Source organism: Ruditapes philippinarum, unplaced genomic scaffold, assembly GCF_026571515.1.
Source record: "Ruditapes philippinarum isolate M1 unplaced genomic scaffold, ASM2657151v2 ctg4766_1_1_1_1, whole genome shotgun sequence".
Lineage (NCBI taxonomy): Eukaryota > Metazoa > Mollusca > Bivalvia > Venerida > Veneridae > Ruditapes > Ruditapes philippinarum.
The window spans coordinates 18,944-36,995 of record NW_026854678.1 but is presented as its reverse complement, the minus strand read 5'-3'; the positions used below and the strand labels follow the sequence as shown (position 1 = coordinate 36,995).

The window sequence follows — 18,052 nt, the reverse complement described above, 5'->3', positions numbered from 1 at the left end:
GCTTTTTGCTGTATTTGGCGATAACTTTGAAAGTAATGAATGTTTTGTCTTTATCACAGTGAGAGGATAATATGCAGCCTGACCGGGACTCGGACCTGGTACCCTCTGAAACTGTACCACAGCTTTACCGACTGAGCTATCCAGGCTTTGCACACTATCTACCCCAGTGTTCGAACAGTTCTTAACCGTGACATACTCCCAACTATATTAAAATTCGTCCTCAAATTTCTAATGGGTACAGAGAACAATGTGAAATTGGACTCACAGCTTTTTACCATCACGGCCCCACGTTGGGCGCCAAATGTCACAGGGTGAGAAAATGTGCAGCCTGGCCGGGACTTGAAACAGGGACCCTCGGAATACCGTACCACAGCTCTGCCAGCTGAGATATCGGGATATCGCCCATAGAAGTTAACAGTTCGGTACATTAACATCTTCATACACAACAATTCTTGAGACACAATATCAAAGAAGATTAAATTGCCCTTGACATTGATTTGACCATGACACTAAAGGTCAAATTAATTAGTGAGTTTTCCTTCAGGTGATCATGACTTTGTTACTCATTAATTTATGGATATCGTTTATATTTGATCAGAACCAGTTTTAACAATTTAACAAGACTGGTATGTTTAGCTGTTCCTATACCTGTATGACCTTGACAGTCAAGGTCAAATTTTTAAAAAAAATATGGATTTGATTTATATTTGGCAAAAGAACCCTTACAGCATAACCCATATGTTGAATGATTCAAATGTTAATTATGGGTCGATTTTTTGTAACCCTAAGTGTTGCCGTCAGCCTCGGGGAAAATTATGCTAAAATGTTCACAAATGCATTAATTGTGGTATTCTTCTTGTCTACTATTGTTTTGTATCGGATGTTTCCGTAACGTACGCTTATTAGTGGAAATTCTCGGATACGTCCGAGACAATTCAACTATGTTCCTATCTGTTCTGTTTCTTAATTGATATTCATTGTTTTGCCATTCCGTCACGTCTTAGAAATGCTTTCATCTTTACATCTCAAAAGTCTTTTATTTTGGTTTACTTTTATAGATTACAAATCATTACTCATTGGCCAATTACCTGAACCATCTTTCCCTTCTGTTGCTGTTTACAAATAGTACAGTTATAATGATTTGGTATTGTTTGGTTTTATTAACCTGTCAATTACATACTGATTACACGGTAAATGAGTGCTTTAATGTATTCATAATTGACAGGTCAATAAAATCAGACAATATTTTGTATGGGAGTTGAAATACTATTTTGTTTACATTTTGCTTCTTTTATGACGAATCATTTCACATTTATCGCTACTTTCTTCAGGTAACAATCATCTAACTTGCTCTAATACTGATACTGAAATAAGATAAAATTATGTTTGGCCTTTCTAGAGAAGTAAACATTTATTGGTTTCTAAGGCATTATGTATACCTCTAAGAAGGTACATTAGATATTTAAGCTGTTGGCATGTAGATAAATTATACATATATATGTGTAGTCTTATATGTAACCAAAGTCATCTATTTGGATGACAAATGCACTAAGTGTACTGTACAACTGTTACAGTATGCACATTGATGAGACTTTAAATCAACCAAGTAATTCATTAATTGATCTGTTTTTTTTTTGTGATTCTGTGCTGTTAGTAAATGAATAAAAAGTAAATACATAATTGAACAATGAATGAAGAACTGAACGAACGAACATATAAACAAATGAATTAACGAATAGGTGGATGAATAAATATATGTCCTGTGTTTCTGGAATGTTGAAGTGCTAACGAGTATCTTGGACATAATGTATCCAAATTTTTAAGTTATTTTAATGTTTCTACTGTTGAAAGCTTGAGTTCCACACAAAATTGATAATCGCCAGCAACTCATTTTGATAGCGTCATGAGCCGCCTCTAAAACGCTGCTGCGAAATAACCGTCCAACTAAACATCTCCGTTTTCCCCCTGAAGATATTTAACAATGTGGCCATACCATTTGACCTTTTGGGTACGGAGCACGCCGATTTTTCACCCGATTCAGGTGTGTTTTTTATCTATTACCCGACCGATTTTGATCAGATAAGGCGCAGAGTACCCGTAATTATATCAGCATTTCCACGGTATATACCCCTGAATGGTTTTTGAGAACATTCGAGTACAGTTTTCTTCTCATAGCCGAGGCCGAGGGGAATGGTACACATTCATTTGTCATAACAAGCGATTTCTAGCAAGTCATTTGTTTTTTGTCACTATTTCATAAAAAAATACATGTTTAATCTGATATATTTACTATGTCCAATGTATCGAGTGAAGGCAGTGATGTTTTAGCATATTTTGCCGGCTCGCCACGGCGAGCCGGTATTACGGTAGGATTTTACTGAGAAACAACCTAAAACTCCGAAGCTATCCAAAAATTTAATCGAAGCTTGGCTTCCAGCTTTCTACAAAATTTATATATCAGGGCTAGGATCCAAAATTATTTAGCCAATCAAATTAAATCTTACATAGCGTCAAAAAAACTTCAATTTTCACGCCATTTTTAAAAATCAGCAAGTATTGTTTTGAGCGCAAAGATATAATGATGATTAAAATGTTTGTCTTTATGAATTCTTTTCAATAAATCATATTTACACTGACTTCTGATTTAGCGATTTCACCTGTTTTCTCTGTAGTAAGTTTTCGTTTGGTTAATTAACATAAGTGTACATCTGGTTCTGTGCATTTTTTCTTTTTTCTTTTTTTCCGGTCATTTTATCCTTTCCGGTATTTAGTGTATGTATTTACTGGCCGGGATCCGGGACGCCCGGGATCCGGGATCGTATAAGATATGGAGGAAAAACCTAATGAACTATATTTGTGTTGATTGTTGTCGTAATGAAAGGCCATTAAACGTTATTTTTTTTATTGTATATAATGAACGTTAAATTAATTTAACTTAGAATATAGATATATTTAGAGCTATTTATTAACAAACTTAAAATGCGGAAATCACAATACTTATAATTATATGCCTAATTAATTGGAAAAATCAAAGACTATTGTCTTGAATTGGTCAAATCCCGGGATCTCTATATGTTTTAAAACGATCCCAGCTTTTCTGAAAACTATATACTTGAACTGGCCAATCCGTGAGATCTATTTATATTTTAATACGATCCCGGCTTTTCTGAAAACTATATTCTTGAACTGGTCAATTCCCGGGATCCCTATATGTTTTAATAGGATCCCGGCTTATCTGAAAAACATCTTCTTAGACTGGTCAATTTCCGGGATCCCTATATTTTTTAATAGGATCCCGGCTTTTCTGGCTGAATTGATTGACAACTTGTGTTTACTTTAGGACTTGTGCCTCTCATTCCAATACTAAATAACATACATGTATTACAACTTAATTTTGTATAAAGAGACATCTTTATGAAATCTACCTATCTAACATTTTGTGGTCAAGGTCAACAGGCCATATAGTAAATGTGCATAGACATAGGTTCTTCATTCTATCTGTTTACATGCACCTTCATATATACTCATACTCATCTTGGTTAAACTGAGAGAACTTTATATGTCACTTTCAGTCAATGAGTTTAAGATTTTGAATTTACTGGCCCGAATTCCAGTTTTGAATTTATTCTACTAAATAATTAACAAAATTTTCTTAAATTTACACTGGCCTGAACTTATATACACTGGCCATCGGGCACCGGGCCAGTGTTGACTTCACTTTTATTTGATGTTCGCTGAAGTCTCTTCAGCTAACAGAACTGTCATTTTTACATTTAAACACACCCCTTGAAAAAAATTACGAAGCGAGTCGCTACTAGCTTTTTTAAAAGCTAACCTTGTCATAAAGTTATGTTGAAATGGTACGGAGCACACTGTTATTTAAAAAACAACGGTACACACACAATTTCTTTGAAATAATTCTAAAATAAAATATATGAAAATTTAATTTGAATTATGATGTGAGTGATTTTTTTCATAGTTATACATTTTATTAATTTAAAGAGAACCCTGTGACCTGTTTTGCAATGTATCATTATGCTTACAGTTTGATGTTAACAGGATTATTAAAACAATAAAAGAACATTTTGAGAGTACGTCGCGCAAAATTCGATTGTAAATGTTGAGCAAATAAAATGTTAATATTTTATGGAGGAAGACATTCAAATTTTTGTTTTGTTTTGTTTTTCATTTGAAATAATTATGTAATTTTTTTCGGATTATAAAACGAATTCTAGACCGCCTCCGTGGTCAAGGGGTTCGAGTGGATGACTTCTAATCCAGTTACGTCTCTTGCGTGGGTTCGATCCCCGGGAGATGCTTTGGTAGTTTAGCGCGGAGGAAGGTAGTCTAGTACTGGTGTAACTATCCAGGAACGATGGTTAGGAAACTACCCGCCTATATGACTGAAATACTGAAGGGGAAAAGGCGTAAAATGAAACAAACAAACTAATAGAACGAATTGTGAAATTCATGGACATCTGTTATGTATGGAATGCCGGTAGGGACATGCCACTTTGCTTATTTGCCAACTACTGAATTGCTTATTTGCTAAATGCTGATTTGCCAATTTTCTTATTTGCTAATTGCTTATTTGCTTATATACATAAATTCGTATGCTATTGTCAGGCGACACGTCCGATTCGCAAAGTTCTTGTTTGATATAACATAACAAGTCTTTGTAGACTTTATTTCAAGCTCATGAACCAATATCATGTTATTATGTTTATAAAGTTTTGTTAATTATAACTTGTGAAATTATGATCAATCCATCATTACCTAGAATATATGTAGAAAGACAGATGGATACTTTTTATTCAATTTCGAAAAAAATAAATTCAGTTTCAAAAAGTAGTTTTTTAATTATCTTGAGTTTCAGTTTTAGCTCCACTATTCAGAGAATAGGGATGCTATTCTACCCACCAAGGCATTGGTTTTCTTGGTAACTTGTGTTTTCTGTCATATCTCTTTCACTTTAGCTGCATGATTCATGCATCTTAATGCAACTTATGACACACAGACATTAGTGATCTCAAAATCTTACAGTGCTAAAAACGAAGCCTATTGCATAAGTGCAAAGTTTAACATGCACCAAATGTATCATTCGTGATATTGTTTGGTTTTATGAACCTGTCAATTTCATACTAATTACACGGTCAATGCACACAATCTATAATATATTAATGTGTGCCTATGGAGCAATTATACTGAGCGGTATAGCGGAATAGGGTAAGCTACAGGTTAATGGTTTCTATGTGTCCTACGTGTTGTGAGATCGAGACCGCGTACCTCCAATGGTTTTTCTTTCTTCTTCTTATAACTATTTTCAACATTATCGAAACTATAATTGCTTGTTATGTTGTTCGTTTTGATTTACTATGTTTAGCAATTAAACTCCTTTTAAATAACATGCTTTCAATTTAAAATTCATAATGAATTCGGATTAAAATTAGAAAATGTCGTTTCAATGTCGTTAAACACTATACAAATTGAGACAATATTTCTTAGTTGATTCATATATGTGTAGACAATATTGGAAGCACCCGGCCATTTTCATGAAAATATACTGCAAAAATAAAGAAAAAGAGTAGGCCTTAAAACAACGGCAAAAGTAGGGATCGAACTACAGACCCCTAATATATAAGACAATCACTCTACCGTCTGTGCTATCGCGGATTTGACATGGCCTATGTATTAAGCTGGTGTGACTTTTCTAAACATTAGTTATTTACTCCATATTAATTCTCGTAAACTACACGGACAGAACCGAATTGAAATCGAATATTTAAATGAGTGCTATAATTTATTCAAAATTGACAGGTCAATAAAATCAGACTATACTATCTGTTCGTACCACTAAAATGAGGCCCTCCGTGACAAATCTGCTGAGAATAAAGACATTTTATATGCCATAAAATAAGAAATAGTTTTGTTTTCAGGTTCTTTTATTTTCAATCTTTGCCCAATAATTTTCACTTATATATGACTAATCAAGTGTTTATAATGCCATCAATCTCTGACTTAAGCTGCACAAACAGATCTATAGCTGAAACACATTATTAGGCATTCTCAAGCACAGGCGCTGGGAGTCAGATCCTGCCCCTAACGTGATACTCCTCTGTAAACACTATATCAAACACTATTTTAATATCTAAATACAAATAAGACATCCGTTACAAAGATAAAACCAGTAAGTACTTTATTGAAACTTGGTATTATATGGTATTTTTTCATACCGGTTTATGTAAAAATTGTTTGAATACCAGTTTTATCGATGCCCAATTCGTGTTTACAGGGGCGTAACACGTCGGGGTACGGGATCTGAACCCCAAGCGTCTGTGTTCTCAAGGACATGTCAGCCATCAGTTTTAGACACATATTTAGACACACTGAATTTACAAGAATACTGTTGGTAAAAGTTAACAGATCTGACTCAACTGGTTGTCTGTAGTCTGATTTTCCATATACTTTCGGCACAGTGTTAACTACAGTATTTCTATTGCAAAAAAGCAAATAAGCAATTTGCAAATAAGCAAATACGTAAACCAGCGGTTAAAAAATAAGCAAATTAGCAATTCAGCAATTGGCAAATAAGCAAATTTGTCATTAAGCCTATCAGCCATTTGCAAATAAGCAAATTGGCAATTAGCAAATAAGCAATTCAGCAATTGGCAAATAAGCAAATTGGCATGTCCCTACCAGCATTCCATAGTTATGTGCGATTATTCTTTCATTTAATTTATTTGTTTGAATATATAAATGACTGTCTAAACCTAGTATAAATATGAAAAACAAACAAGAAGTTAGGAGTAAGTTGGAAATATATGTTCTTTGCAAAATGTTGTTTAAATAATCGAATTTGGAGAAAAAACTCTGGTTTTGATGCAAGTGATTTTTTTTAAATCACGGAAAGTTTAGAGTATTTTTCTGCCACATGATATTTGGTATGAATCATCTGCCAGGGTCCCAAACTAACTGCATGTATTTAAATTATCAAATCATTTATGGACAAAGATATTCCGCAGTTTTACGTGCAATCAAAATTAAAAGCCGGATAATTTGAAGAACCCATATGGGAACAAGGCCTGTTATATAACGTAACGTAGTTTATACAAGGTAACATTGTCACATAGGCATAATTTTACCAAACTGGTAAAATTATGCCTATTTTGGACTTTCATTTAAAGTTGCTTGCATGTTTGTGTTAAAAATAAAATGATATTTTAATAATACCCATTTTGTCAATCAAATGCTATGGATTTTGGAGGCTGCGTTCTGTTTTATATACTACATGAAGTAGGTACGAGACCACATGTGACTTCGATGTTTCGATCTAATATGTGAGAAAGTTTTCTAACTACGTAAAGAACGTCGGTCGTTCTACTCAGGTGTCCGTTCGTACCTTTATTTATACCCAAAGGGGCACTTGTAAAACTGGAAAGTCGCCACATATGATCATGTCAGTTTTGGTGAGCCGTGAAACCAAACCAAAAATTGGCAACTACATTTTAGCGAAATGGTAGCGAAATTTCAGACTGATATGTTTTTTTGCAAAATCAGAAAGTAGTCCGAACTCCTCGAAGCGGTTATACTTACCTTTATAAGTACTCTAACGCCGACAAAATAAGGGGAGATCACTGCGTAAAGATTGTCAAATGACAGGCGCATTAATTTTCAAGCCGTCTCGTGGAAGAAAAAGTAGTTCCCGATTGGTCAAAGATTTCAAATATTGTGTAATTCTTTACAGATATACATGTAATATTAAGCTCCATGATTATTTATATCAGTGTTAAACGAAATTAAAAAGGGTTACAAACCCTAATTAAGAATGATATGGTTTTCTTCGGACTGTTATCTTATAACTTCCCCGTGGTCGAGGGGTTACTCGCTCGTTAAGATAGATGTCATGAGTTCAACAGTCCAACTTAACATATCCGTTTTTCCCCTGAAGATCATTTGCATCCGCAACAAATGCGTTAAAGCACATTTCAACGGTCACGGTCAATGCGTCATTAAACCGAGCCCTGCGCGCGCTCTCCTGCCACGATGACCCCGTTCTCGTGTAAGATTGTATGCAAGTTAGTCACCTATATGTTTTGGGTTTGCCTCAAGTAGACTAGGTTGGGGAGACAAAAAGGTTTTTTTAGGGGATTTGGAAGGAAAATGCATGCATTTCGCAGTACACGTTTAAACGAGCAGTGTTTCTTTGAGTCGAGCCGCATGTACACTGCTGCAACCGGTATCGTTGGACATTTGAGAGAAATTTGTGTTAGCATGTTTATTGTAAAAATCACCCGTGTTCCGAAATATAGCTAGAAGAAAAGAAGGGTCTTTTTCGGATTTTAAATACATGTACATTTAAACCAATATGATGCCTTCACCCTCAAGTCCAAGTATTTCAAAATAAATGTTCCAGATTATTCATACACATAACAAATCATACAGGTGTGCATGTATAAATATCTTATAATGTGAGTCAATAGTGACCTTATTATGCCTGGAATTTTCAATATATACAGATGAGATACATTGTACATGGTATAATATTCCATGCATTTAAATTCATAACAAACTCAAATTTAACACACATGCCCAATATATGATATGTTCCTTTAAAAGTAAATGTTCTGTGGTCTCTATTCTAATGCAACGTATGCCTACCTTGACTTTTAATAACAACGTGGCAGTTTGATTATCGCTGTACATTTAATTTAAGATAGATTTTAGTCTTAAGAAATCTTGGCTGGTTACTGGGCGATGGTCTGTTGCACTCCCTAGGGAAGTTCAGTAAGACTTTTGTCACTTACAATGTGTTCATGAACGGGAATCTCAGCGCCGATCATTACCGATTACGATGAGCTTTGAACAAACTTCGGTTTTATCAATGTATAAAGGACAAATATGATTGCAGTTACTGCAGGATGTCTAACAAGCACATGTCCAGAGCGCCAACAATATTTTTTAAGATTTATACACAACATCAACATAATAGAAAATCGCCAAAATCTCTAATTAAAATGAGATAGAAGCTATACGGAAATGTAATAGCAGCTATAGTACGGCGGAAATGAACCGCCTCGTCTAAGGAAGTATTAGTACAGTGCCACAAAACATCGCCTAGGAATATACAAAATAAATGAATCTACCTCAGTTTTATACAAAACATTTGGTCTCATCCATGTGACATCGCTGCCAGGTTGAAAACAACAGTCAAGGTGGGCATAGTATATATACATTTATTTTGCGACATTGGCATTGGCTTATAATGCACTAGTTATCACATTTATTGGGCATAAATGTGTGTTTCGTTGGATATTTATATAATAAATGGAATATCATTGCATGTATATCATCTGTATACATGTATATCGAAAATTTCAGCACGGTCGAACCAAAATTGAAACACTTATATCATTTGTGAGACCACTTAAAATATTTGTTAAGTGTAGAATGACCTACAAAGAATTGCCTGTATATGCATATTATATATCTAATGTTTAATTAAGATAATTTATAGAAACATATGTAAACGAGGCCATTTATATGCCGATCAGTTTCCATCTACATGAATACAACACATTAAGTATTTATATATAAATAAGTATGTATTCACTTGGCCGATATCAAATAAATTGTTTAAATGTCGGTCAGTACAATAGATCTATAAATAGCTTAATTCCTGGAAATAAGGAATAAAAATGCAAAATATGATAAATATGATTCTGTTTTGAAATATCAATATTTATTTACAAAGTAAAAGAATGCATCAATCTGTTTATAAATGAATACCGCGGAAGATGTACGTCATATGTCAGCAGATATCAAGATGAACGCTCTCCGTGTTTTGTGTATCCAGCTCGGATTTCTGATTTTCGCTATCAAAGGTACCGACGGAGTTCCAGCATGTTCTGATACAAGTAAGGGATTTAATGTTGATTTTTATTTTTTTTAACCTAAAGCTATACTGAGCAAATATTAGGTTTATTTAAATAGATGAATGCTTTAATAACAAAATAAACAAAATAGTGCAGCTATTAACTTTTGTTTCCACGTTTTGAAGAACATATAATATTTCTTCTTTATTGTGTAATAGAAAATTTGTTTGTTTTGACTCAATAAGAATAAGTTATATCTTAATATTTTTATGTTAGCACGCAGACAATAAAGAAATCGCGTGAATTGCGCATTCGAGAATAGATACCGTGGGGTCAAAGAATCTCCTTTAAATAATAAAACTTGATCAATTGACAGCCAGTGCTCTATTGTAAAAAAGCGAAAATCCGTCTTTTTCTTCTTTTTATATAATTATTTGTTTATCGCTTTACTTTACAAAAAAGAGCTTTCTGTGGTAGCATAATGCAAGGTTTAACGCCATTATCTTTGTGATAGTTCATCTAATTTAAGCAGGGATATGATAGAGATCTATATAGATATAATAAATTGACCACCTAATTTTTTATTTAATAATCTATTCCATAGATGCATAGACAACAATTTTATTATCTATGTCTCTGTTAAAAATTGTTTGCTTACTTTTATTATTTACTCATTTTTTTTCTACTTATTTTTCTATATATAATTATTATTATTGTTATTATTATTATTATTATTATCATTGGAGGGTGGGGTGTTCGTGTATAGGTTTATTTAAGTTTATAATTTACCTGGATATTAAAAGTTGTTCATGTTTCAACAAAAGTATAATTAAAAAACTAACAGAATGTTATACGAACATGTGACAATCATCGCATACTTTTAATGAAATATACTCATGCATGTATAAATTACCATAGTTTATAGCAAAGTTTACGATTCGTAAAACTAGGTCACCTTATACGTAATTTCATGGTCTTTGTTAATAAAATAGTTAGATTAATATATATAGTTAACTTAATCACATGATGTGTCTCCTTTCATTGTAATATAACAATCAAGTGTTTCTTTATTAATTTTTAAACGCACGCCTTGCGTTCATCATGTGATGTTAAAAGCACTTGACATCATCGTCATAAATTATCCAAGATTTAGGGAAAAGGCAGCTAGAAATGTTTCGATTGATTTGCCCACAGCAATTTCTTTCCGTCGGTTATACTCCATTAAAAGTCATAGAAATTCGTCCATGTTAAGGTGTCGTTTCAAAAATGTTTCAAATATATGTAAGCTTCTTCGAAAGGAAAAATGCATGCCGCATGTGATGATCTTTTGTTAAAGCAACATGCCCCCAGATTCATGCTAATTTTCATGAAAATTTTAAAATGTATTTAAAATTAAAATACTGTGAAGTGAACAATGAAAGTAATTTACACATTGCAAACGGCACTTACAGTCCACGAAAATTACCAAAAAGAGGTCAAAATATACATAAATACCTCTTACTGCGTTAGTAACGCAATATAATTATAGTGATTGATACTGCAAAAGCACATAACATGTAAATAATTAATCAAATATTGATTTTTTTTTACTTTTCTTATGTTCTTAATAAATTTTTCTAAATATTGAATTTCTTGAAATATCTTGGCTCATCTGGAGGCATGCAGCTTTAAAGTGATAATATTATGTTTAAAATTATGTGCGCTAAAAAACAAAAACAAAAAAACAAAAAACAACATAAATTTATCTAAGGCATTTAAAAATGATTGGATCCTCATAATTAAAATTACGAAAAAAAGCAATTTGTGCATTTTCAACTTTGATTAACCCTGTTAATAACTTTATCTCATATCAGGTGTGCTCATCCTTATCAGATCAAGTTTTAGTATGTATAAAAAAATTGCTGTTCCATCTTGTTCGTCGCTTTTTTAGTCTACATGTATTTTATTGTTAATGACGACGTTATATTTTTAACGTTTATTTCAGTTGAGGCCATATGCCACTTGAGACCTAGCGGATCGGACAGTACTGTCTCGGGTACAGTAGAATTTCATCAAGGAGGGGTATGTTTGCACCTGTTCTACCATTTGTAACTTTATCAGTAAATTTGTTATTTACTTTTTTCACGTGTTCTGTAGTGAATTCATAATTGCATATCTGGCATGTTATTAAATATATTGCTAATATGATATACTGCAGTAGTGCTTAAAATTATACTGAAATTCAAATGATATTATTGCATAAAACACAGTTATATTATATGTATTATAATAAATAGCATCATAAATTCATGTATAAGTAAAGGACGTGGGCTTTTCAAAGATTATAACGCTCCCCGAAGAAAGAGATAAATGAGCCGTGTCATGACAAAACCAACATAATGGGTTTGCGACCAGCATGAATCCAGACCAGCCTGCGCAGCCTGATCAGGATCTATGCTGTTCGCTTACCAACCCTATTACAAGTAGAGAAACTGATAGCGAACATCATGGATCCTGATCAGACTGCGCGGATGCGCAGGCTGGTCTGGATCCATGCTGGTCGCAAACGCACTATGTTGGTTTTGTCATGACGTGGCTCAAATTAATTTGTTGCTAAAATTTGAAGAAGGTGAAGAAGGTGGATAGTCTTTGAACGTGTCTGATTACAGATTAGGTAAAAAGGAAGAAAGTTTATTACATATTTAATACTCAATTTGTTGTAGACATGCTATCACGGACAGGTCCACCCGTTGGTTAGAGTGCAAGGTGAGATTACTGGATTAACACCGAGCGTTGGAGGATATCGTAAACACGGGTTTCACGTGCACACATATGGTAATCTGAGCGAAAGATGCCAGGCAACTGGGCCACACTATAATCCTTTAGGAACCGTTCATGGACGCCCTGCAGATACCCAAAAGTGATTATAAATTAATAAAGTAGTAATGAATTCATAATAATAGATTTCATGTAAATATATATACATAACCGCGTACTGAGTGTTTTTGTCTTCTCTCTTTTAAATGAATCTAAATAAATAAAACAAACAAAATGAACAATAAATTTACAATTATGCAGAGGTTAAAAATGCAAATGGGAGAATAAATATAGATATATTTTTACAGCCGACGTCACGTGGGAGATCTTGGAAACGTGCTTGCCGACCAAGATGGGAATGTAAACATTGATTTCATTGCCCCTCGTCCGGTTTCACTTATTGGTGATCTGTCTATCGTAGGACGGGCGATTGTGGTAGGTGCAAAAAGTTCATGGTCTTACATAATGATATACAAGGTTAGCTTTTAAAAAAGCTAGTAGCGACTCGCTTCGTAATTTTTTTCCAGGGGTGCGTTTAAATGTAACAAGAAACATGGCAATGCCATGAAACCAGGTTTTCAATTATCACCATTGTAGATAAATATGTTGTATTTGAGATACAAATACAAGCAACAAACAATGTAACTATGTGCAATGTAAAACATGAATAATGTAGGAGGAATTGCCGCTGAAGAAGTCTTCACTATATATTCTGTATAAGGAAAAAAACAAAGGGCCATAATTAGGTCAAAAATTATCAAATCACAAAACCCCGACAATATGTGCCAGGGCGCTTGGTGACATAGCTTCTGTGAAAGTTTGAACAAAATCCGTTGAGAAATGTAGGATGAGTTCAGCACAGAAGAATTTGTTCACTATACATGTATATTGATAATTCTGTATAAGGAAAAAAACAAAGGGCCATAATTAGGTCAAATATTATCCAATCACAAAACCCAGACAATATGCGCCAGGGCACTTGATAACAAAGCTTCTGTGAAAGTTTGGTCAAAATCCTTCGAGAAATGTAGGAGAAGTTGCGCACGATAGAAATTGTTCACTATATATTCTGTATAAGGAAAAAAAGGGCCATAATTAGGTCAAATATTATCCAATCACAAAACCCTGACAATATGCGCCAGGGCACATGATGACAAAGCTTCTGTGAAAGTTTGAACAAAATCCCTTGAGAATTGTAGATGGAGTTCAGCACAGAAGAAATTGTTCACTTTATATTATATATAAGGAAAAAAAACAAAGGGCAATGATTAGGTCAAATATTATCCAATCGCAAAACCCCGACAATACGCCCCAGGGCACTTGGTGACAAAGGTTCTGTGAAAGTTTGATCAAAATCTGTGGAGAAATGAACAGAACAGAACAGAACAGATACTTTATTAAGATTTGTACATTGTACATCATCTATAATACAATAATATTTACAAGCATAACGTTAATATAATGGTAATAGCAATTATGACATTTTCAAAATTCTTAATATTAATTTATCTAGTAACAAGAAAATGAAATAATGAATATGTATACTACAAATTAAAAAAGTAAAGACATACAAACAGGAGAATGAGCAATAATGATGTTTAACGCTCAACATTTAACAGTGTGTTTCTCAAAGCAAGTGCTTCTTTAACATATTTGTATAACTGAATTAATTCATATTTACTATTTGAGTTCAATAATTGTAAAAATTTATAAACTGATGGATTTCTGGTATATTTAATTTTCAAATATTTTTTTCTTAACTCTGCATAACAACGACATATACAAACAAAATGAAATTCATCTTCAATGTCTGAGGCATTACAACATAAACAATACCTTTCCTCTCTAATAATTCTATTTCTAGAATAGCTGCCAGTTTGTATTCTCAAAGACAAAGTACTCACTCTTAATCTACAGAAATAAAATTTAAAACATCTTGGCAAGATATCCAAATAAAGTTCATACTCAAAACTACATTTAACATTTTTGTACATATACAATACAGAACTATTATCTAAGGTAGCATACCATTCCTGTTTAAAAGAATCAATAACGCGACTTCTAAATTCAAATAAAAATATTTTTTTGTCAATAATATTAACATTATCAAAAACATATGAAAATCCATAATCATTCAAAAGCTTTTTTACATTTGAAACCCAGTTTTTATGACCATTGTTGCTATCATACAAAGCTTGATTATATACTGTCTTAAGGATTATGTTATCAGTTTCTACAATTTTTAACCAGTATTTTATTATCCTTACAAACCTATGAATGTAGGAGGAGTTGTGCACAGAAGAAATTGTTCACTATATATTCTTTATAAGGAAAAAAAAACAAAAAGCCGTAATTAGGTCAAATATTATCCAATCGCAAAACCCCGACAATATGCCCCAGGGCACTTGATGACAAAGCTTCTGTGAAAGTTTGGTCAAAATCCGTTGAGAAATGTAAAAGGAGTTGCGCACAGAAGAAATTGTTCACTATATATTCTATATAAGGAAAAAAAAACAAAGGGCCATAATTAGGTCAAATATTATCCAATCGCAAAACCCCGACAATATGCGCCAGGGCACTTGATGACAAAGCTTCTGTGAAAGTTTTGTCAAAATCCGTTGAGAAATGTAGAAGGAGTTGCGCACAGAAGAAATTATTTACGCCCGCCCATTCGCCCGCCCTGCGCCAGGGCACATGATGACAAAGCTTCTGTGAAAGTTTGAACAAAATCCCTTGAGAATTGTAGAGGGAGTTCAGCACAGAAGAAATTGTTCAAGTGCTATATATTCTATATAAGGAAAAAAACAAAGGGCAATAATTAGGTCAATTATTATCCAATCGCAAAACCCCGACAATACGCCCCATGGCACTTGGTGACAAAGGTTCTGTGAAAGTTTGGTCAAAATCTGTGGAGAAATGTAGGAGGAGTTGTGCACAGAAGAAATTGTTCACTATATATTCTTTATAAGGAAAAAAAACAAAGGGCCGTAATTAGGTCAAATATTATCCAATCGCAAAACCCCGACAATATGCCCCAGGGCACTTGATGACAAAGCTTCTGTGAAAGTTTGGTCAAAATCCGTTGAGAAATGTAAAAGGAGCTGCGCACAGAAGAAATTGTTCACTATATATTCTTTATAAGGAAAAAACAAAGGGCCGTAATTAGGTCAAATATTATCCAATCGCAAAACCCCGACAATATGCCCCAGGGCACTTGATGACAAAGCTTCTGTGAAAGTTTGGTCAAAATCCGTTGAGAAATGTAAAAGGAGTTGCGCACAGAAGAAATTGTTTACGCCCGCCCGCCCATCCGCCCGCCCGCCGACATACCTCAATCTTATAACCAGTTTTTTCCTTCGGAAAACCTGGTTAAAAATGACAGTTCTGTTAGCTGAAGAGACTTCAGCGAACATCAAAATATAAGTGACATTAAGTTATGGAAGCCAGCTTCACTCAGTTTAACAAAGAGGAATATGAGTATATATGAAGATCCATGTAAACAGATAGAATGAAGTCCCTATGTCTATGCACATTTACTATATGGCCTTTTGACTTTGACCAAATAAATGTTAGAGAGGTAGAATTCATAAAGATGTCTCTTTATACGAAGTTAAGTTGTAATATGATATTTAGTATTGGAATGAGTGACAAACACAAGTCCTAAAGTAAACACAAGTTGTCAATTAATTCATCCAGAAAAGCCGGGATCCTATTAAAAATATAGGGATCCCGGGAACTAACCAGTCTTAGATGCTTTTCAGATAAGCCGAGATCCTATTAAAACATATAGGGATCCCGGGAATTGACCAGTTCAAGAATATAGATTTCAGAAAAGCCGGGATAATATTAAAGTCTAAAGAGATCCAAGGAATTCGCCAGTTCAAGAATAGTTTTCAGAAAAGCTGGGATCGCATTAAAACATAAAGGGATCCGGGATTTGACCAATTCAAGAATGTAGTCTTTGATTTTTCCAATTAATTAGGCAATATAATTATAAGTATTGTGATTTTTTAAGTTTGTTGATAAATAGCTCTAAATATATTTATATCCAAAGTTTAATTAATTTAACGTTCATTACATACAATAAAAAAAACTTAACGTTTAATGGCCTTTCATTACGACAATAATCAACACAAATATAGTTTATAAGTTTTTCCTCTATATCTTATACGATCCCGGATCCCGGCCAGTAAATATATACACTAAATACCAGAAAGGATAAAATGACCGGAAAAAAAGTAAAAGAAAAAAATGCACAGAACCAGGTGTACACTTATGTTAATTAACCAAACGAAAACTTACTACAGAGGAACAGGTGAAATCGCTAAATCAAAAGTCAGTGTTGATATGATTTATTGAAAAGAATTCATGAAAACAAACATTTTTAATCATCATAATATCTTTGCGCTCAAAACAATACTTGCTGCTTTTTAAATATGGCGTGAAAATTGAAGGTTTTTTGACGTTATGTAAGATTAAATTTGATTGGCTAAATAATTTTGGATCCTAGCCATGATAGATAAATCTTTATAGAAAGCTGGAAGCCAAGCTTCGGTTAAATTTTCGGATGGATTCGGAGTTTTAGGTTGTTTCTCAGTAAAATCCTAACGTAATACCGGCTCGCCGTGGCGAGCCGGCATAAAAGTATGCATCCGTGCACTAAAATAGATCTTTGTTTAAAATGTTAAATGTTTTAATAAAATATATGTAAAATACATGTCCGTTATAATTTTACTTGATAGATGGAGCGGAAAGATGCGACATTTTGTGTTTTTTAAATAAATGCCCTTGTTATTTTCAGCTTCATGCAGGCGAAGATGATCTTGGACGGGGAGGTAATGCCGGAAGTGTGGCGTCTGGGAACGCTGGGGCGCGGATAGCTTGCTGCATTATCGAAAGGGTGCATAAATAAAAAAGAATTATGGATCAATGTTATATTACACCTTTACATTATAGCTCTACTACTTCCAAATAATTATTTTATTTCCTTTTTTGCAATCAAACAATTGCACCAATGCCAATGCTTAATTAAATCTGAATTTCAGAATATCCTGTTAAAATGTCCACAATGACTAATAAAAATAATAATAATGTAGTGTTGTTTTATTTTGATTTTTTTAAGTCAGTTTGTAAGAGAGAGAGAATGACCAGTGAAAAGCCGTTACCAGTGACCAGTATTAGAATAATTGTCGTTTTACACCCTAACAGAGATGTTATCAATGTCTCTGACCCTAACCTGCAATATTTGTGTAATAGATTCGCCCTGATTTGAATATATACCAGTCAATTCTAATTTTGAGGTATTTCAATATCAAAACTTGAGCTACCAAAGGTACAGAGGGTGGTCTGACTGTAAACATTGATCCTGAGCCTGGTGGCTCTAT

At 33.6% G+C, this 18,052-nt stretch overlaps 1 protein-coding gene across 1 annotated transcript; it reads left to right on the top strand.

Annotated features, from left to right (window-relative positions):
- The first annotated feature begins 9,757 nt into the window (after positions 1 to 9,757).
- On the top strand, positions 9,758 to 17,658 carry LOC132740731 (superoxide dismutase [Cu-Zn]-like). Its single transcript, XM_060728697.1, has 5 exons — positions 9,758 to 9,914; positions 11,857 to 11,933; positions 12,575 to 12,771; positions 12,977 to 13,103; positions 17,470 to 17,658. Exons 1-5 carry the CDS (start codon positions 9,779 to 9,781, stop codon positions 17,578 to 17,580), a joined length of 648 nt encoding a protein of 215 aa, XP_060584680.1. The 5' UTR covers positions 9,758 to 9,778; the 3' UTR covers positions 17,581 to 17,658.
- The last annotated feature ends 394 nt before the right edge of the window (positions 17,659 to 18,052 follow it).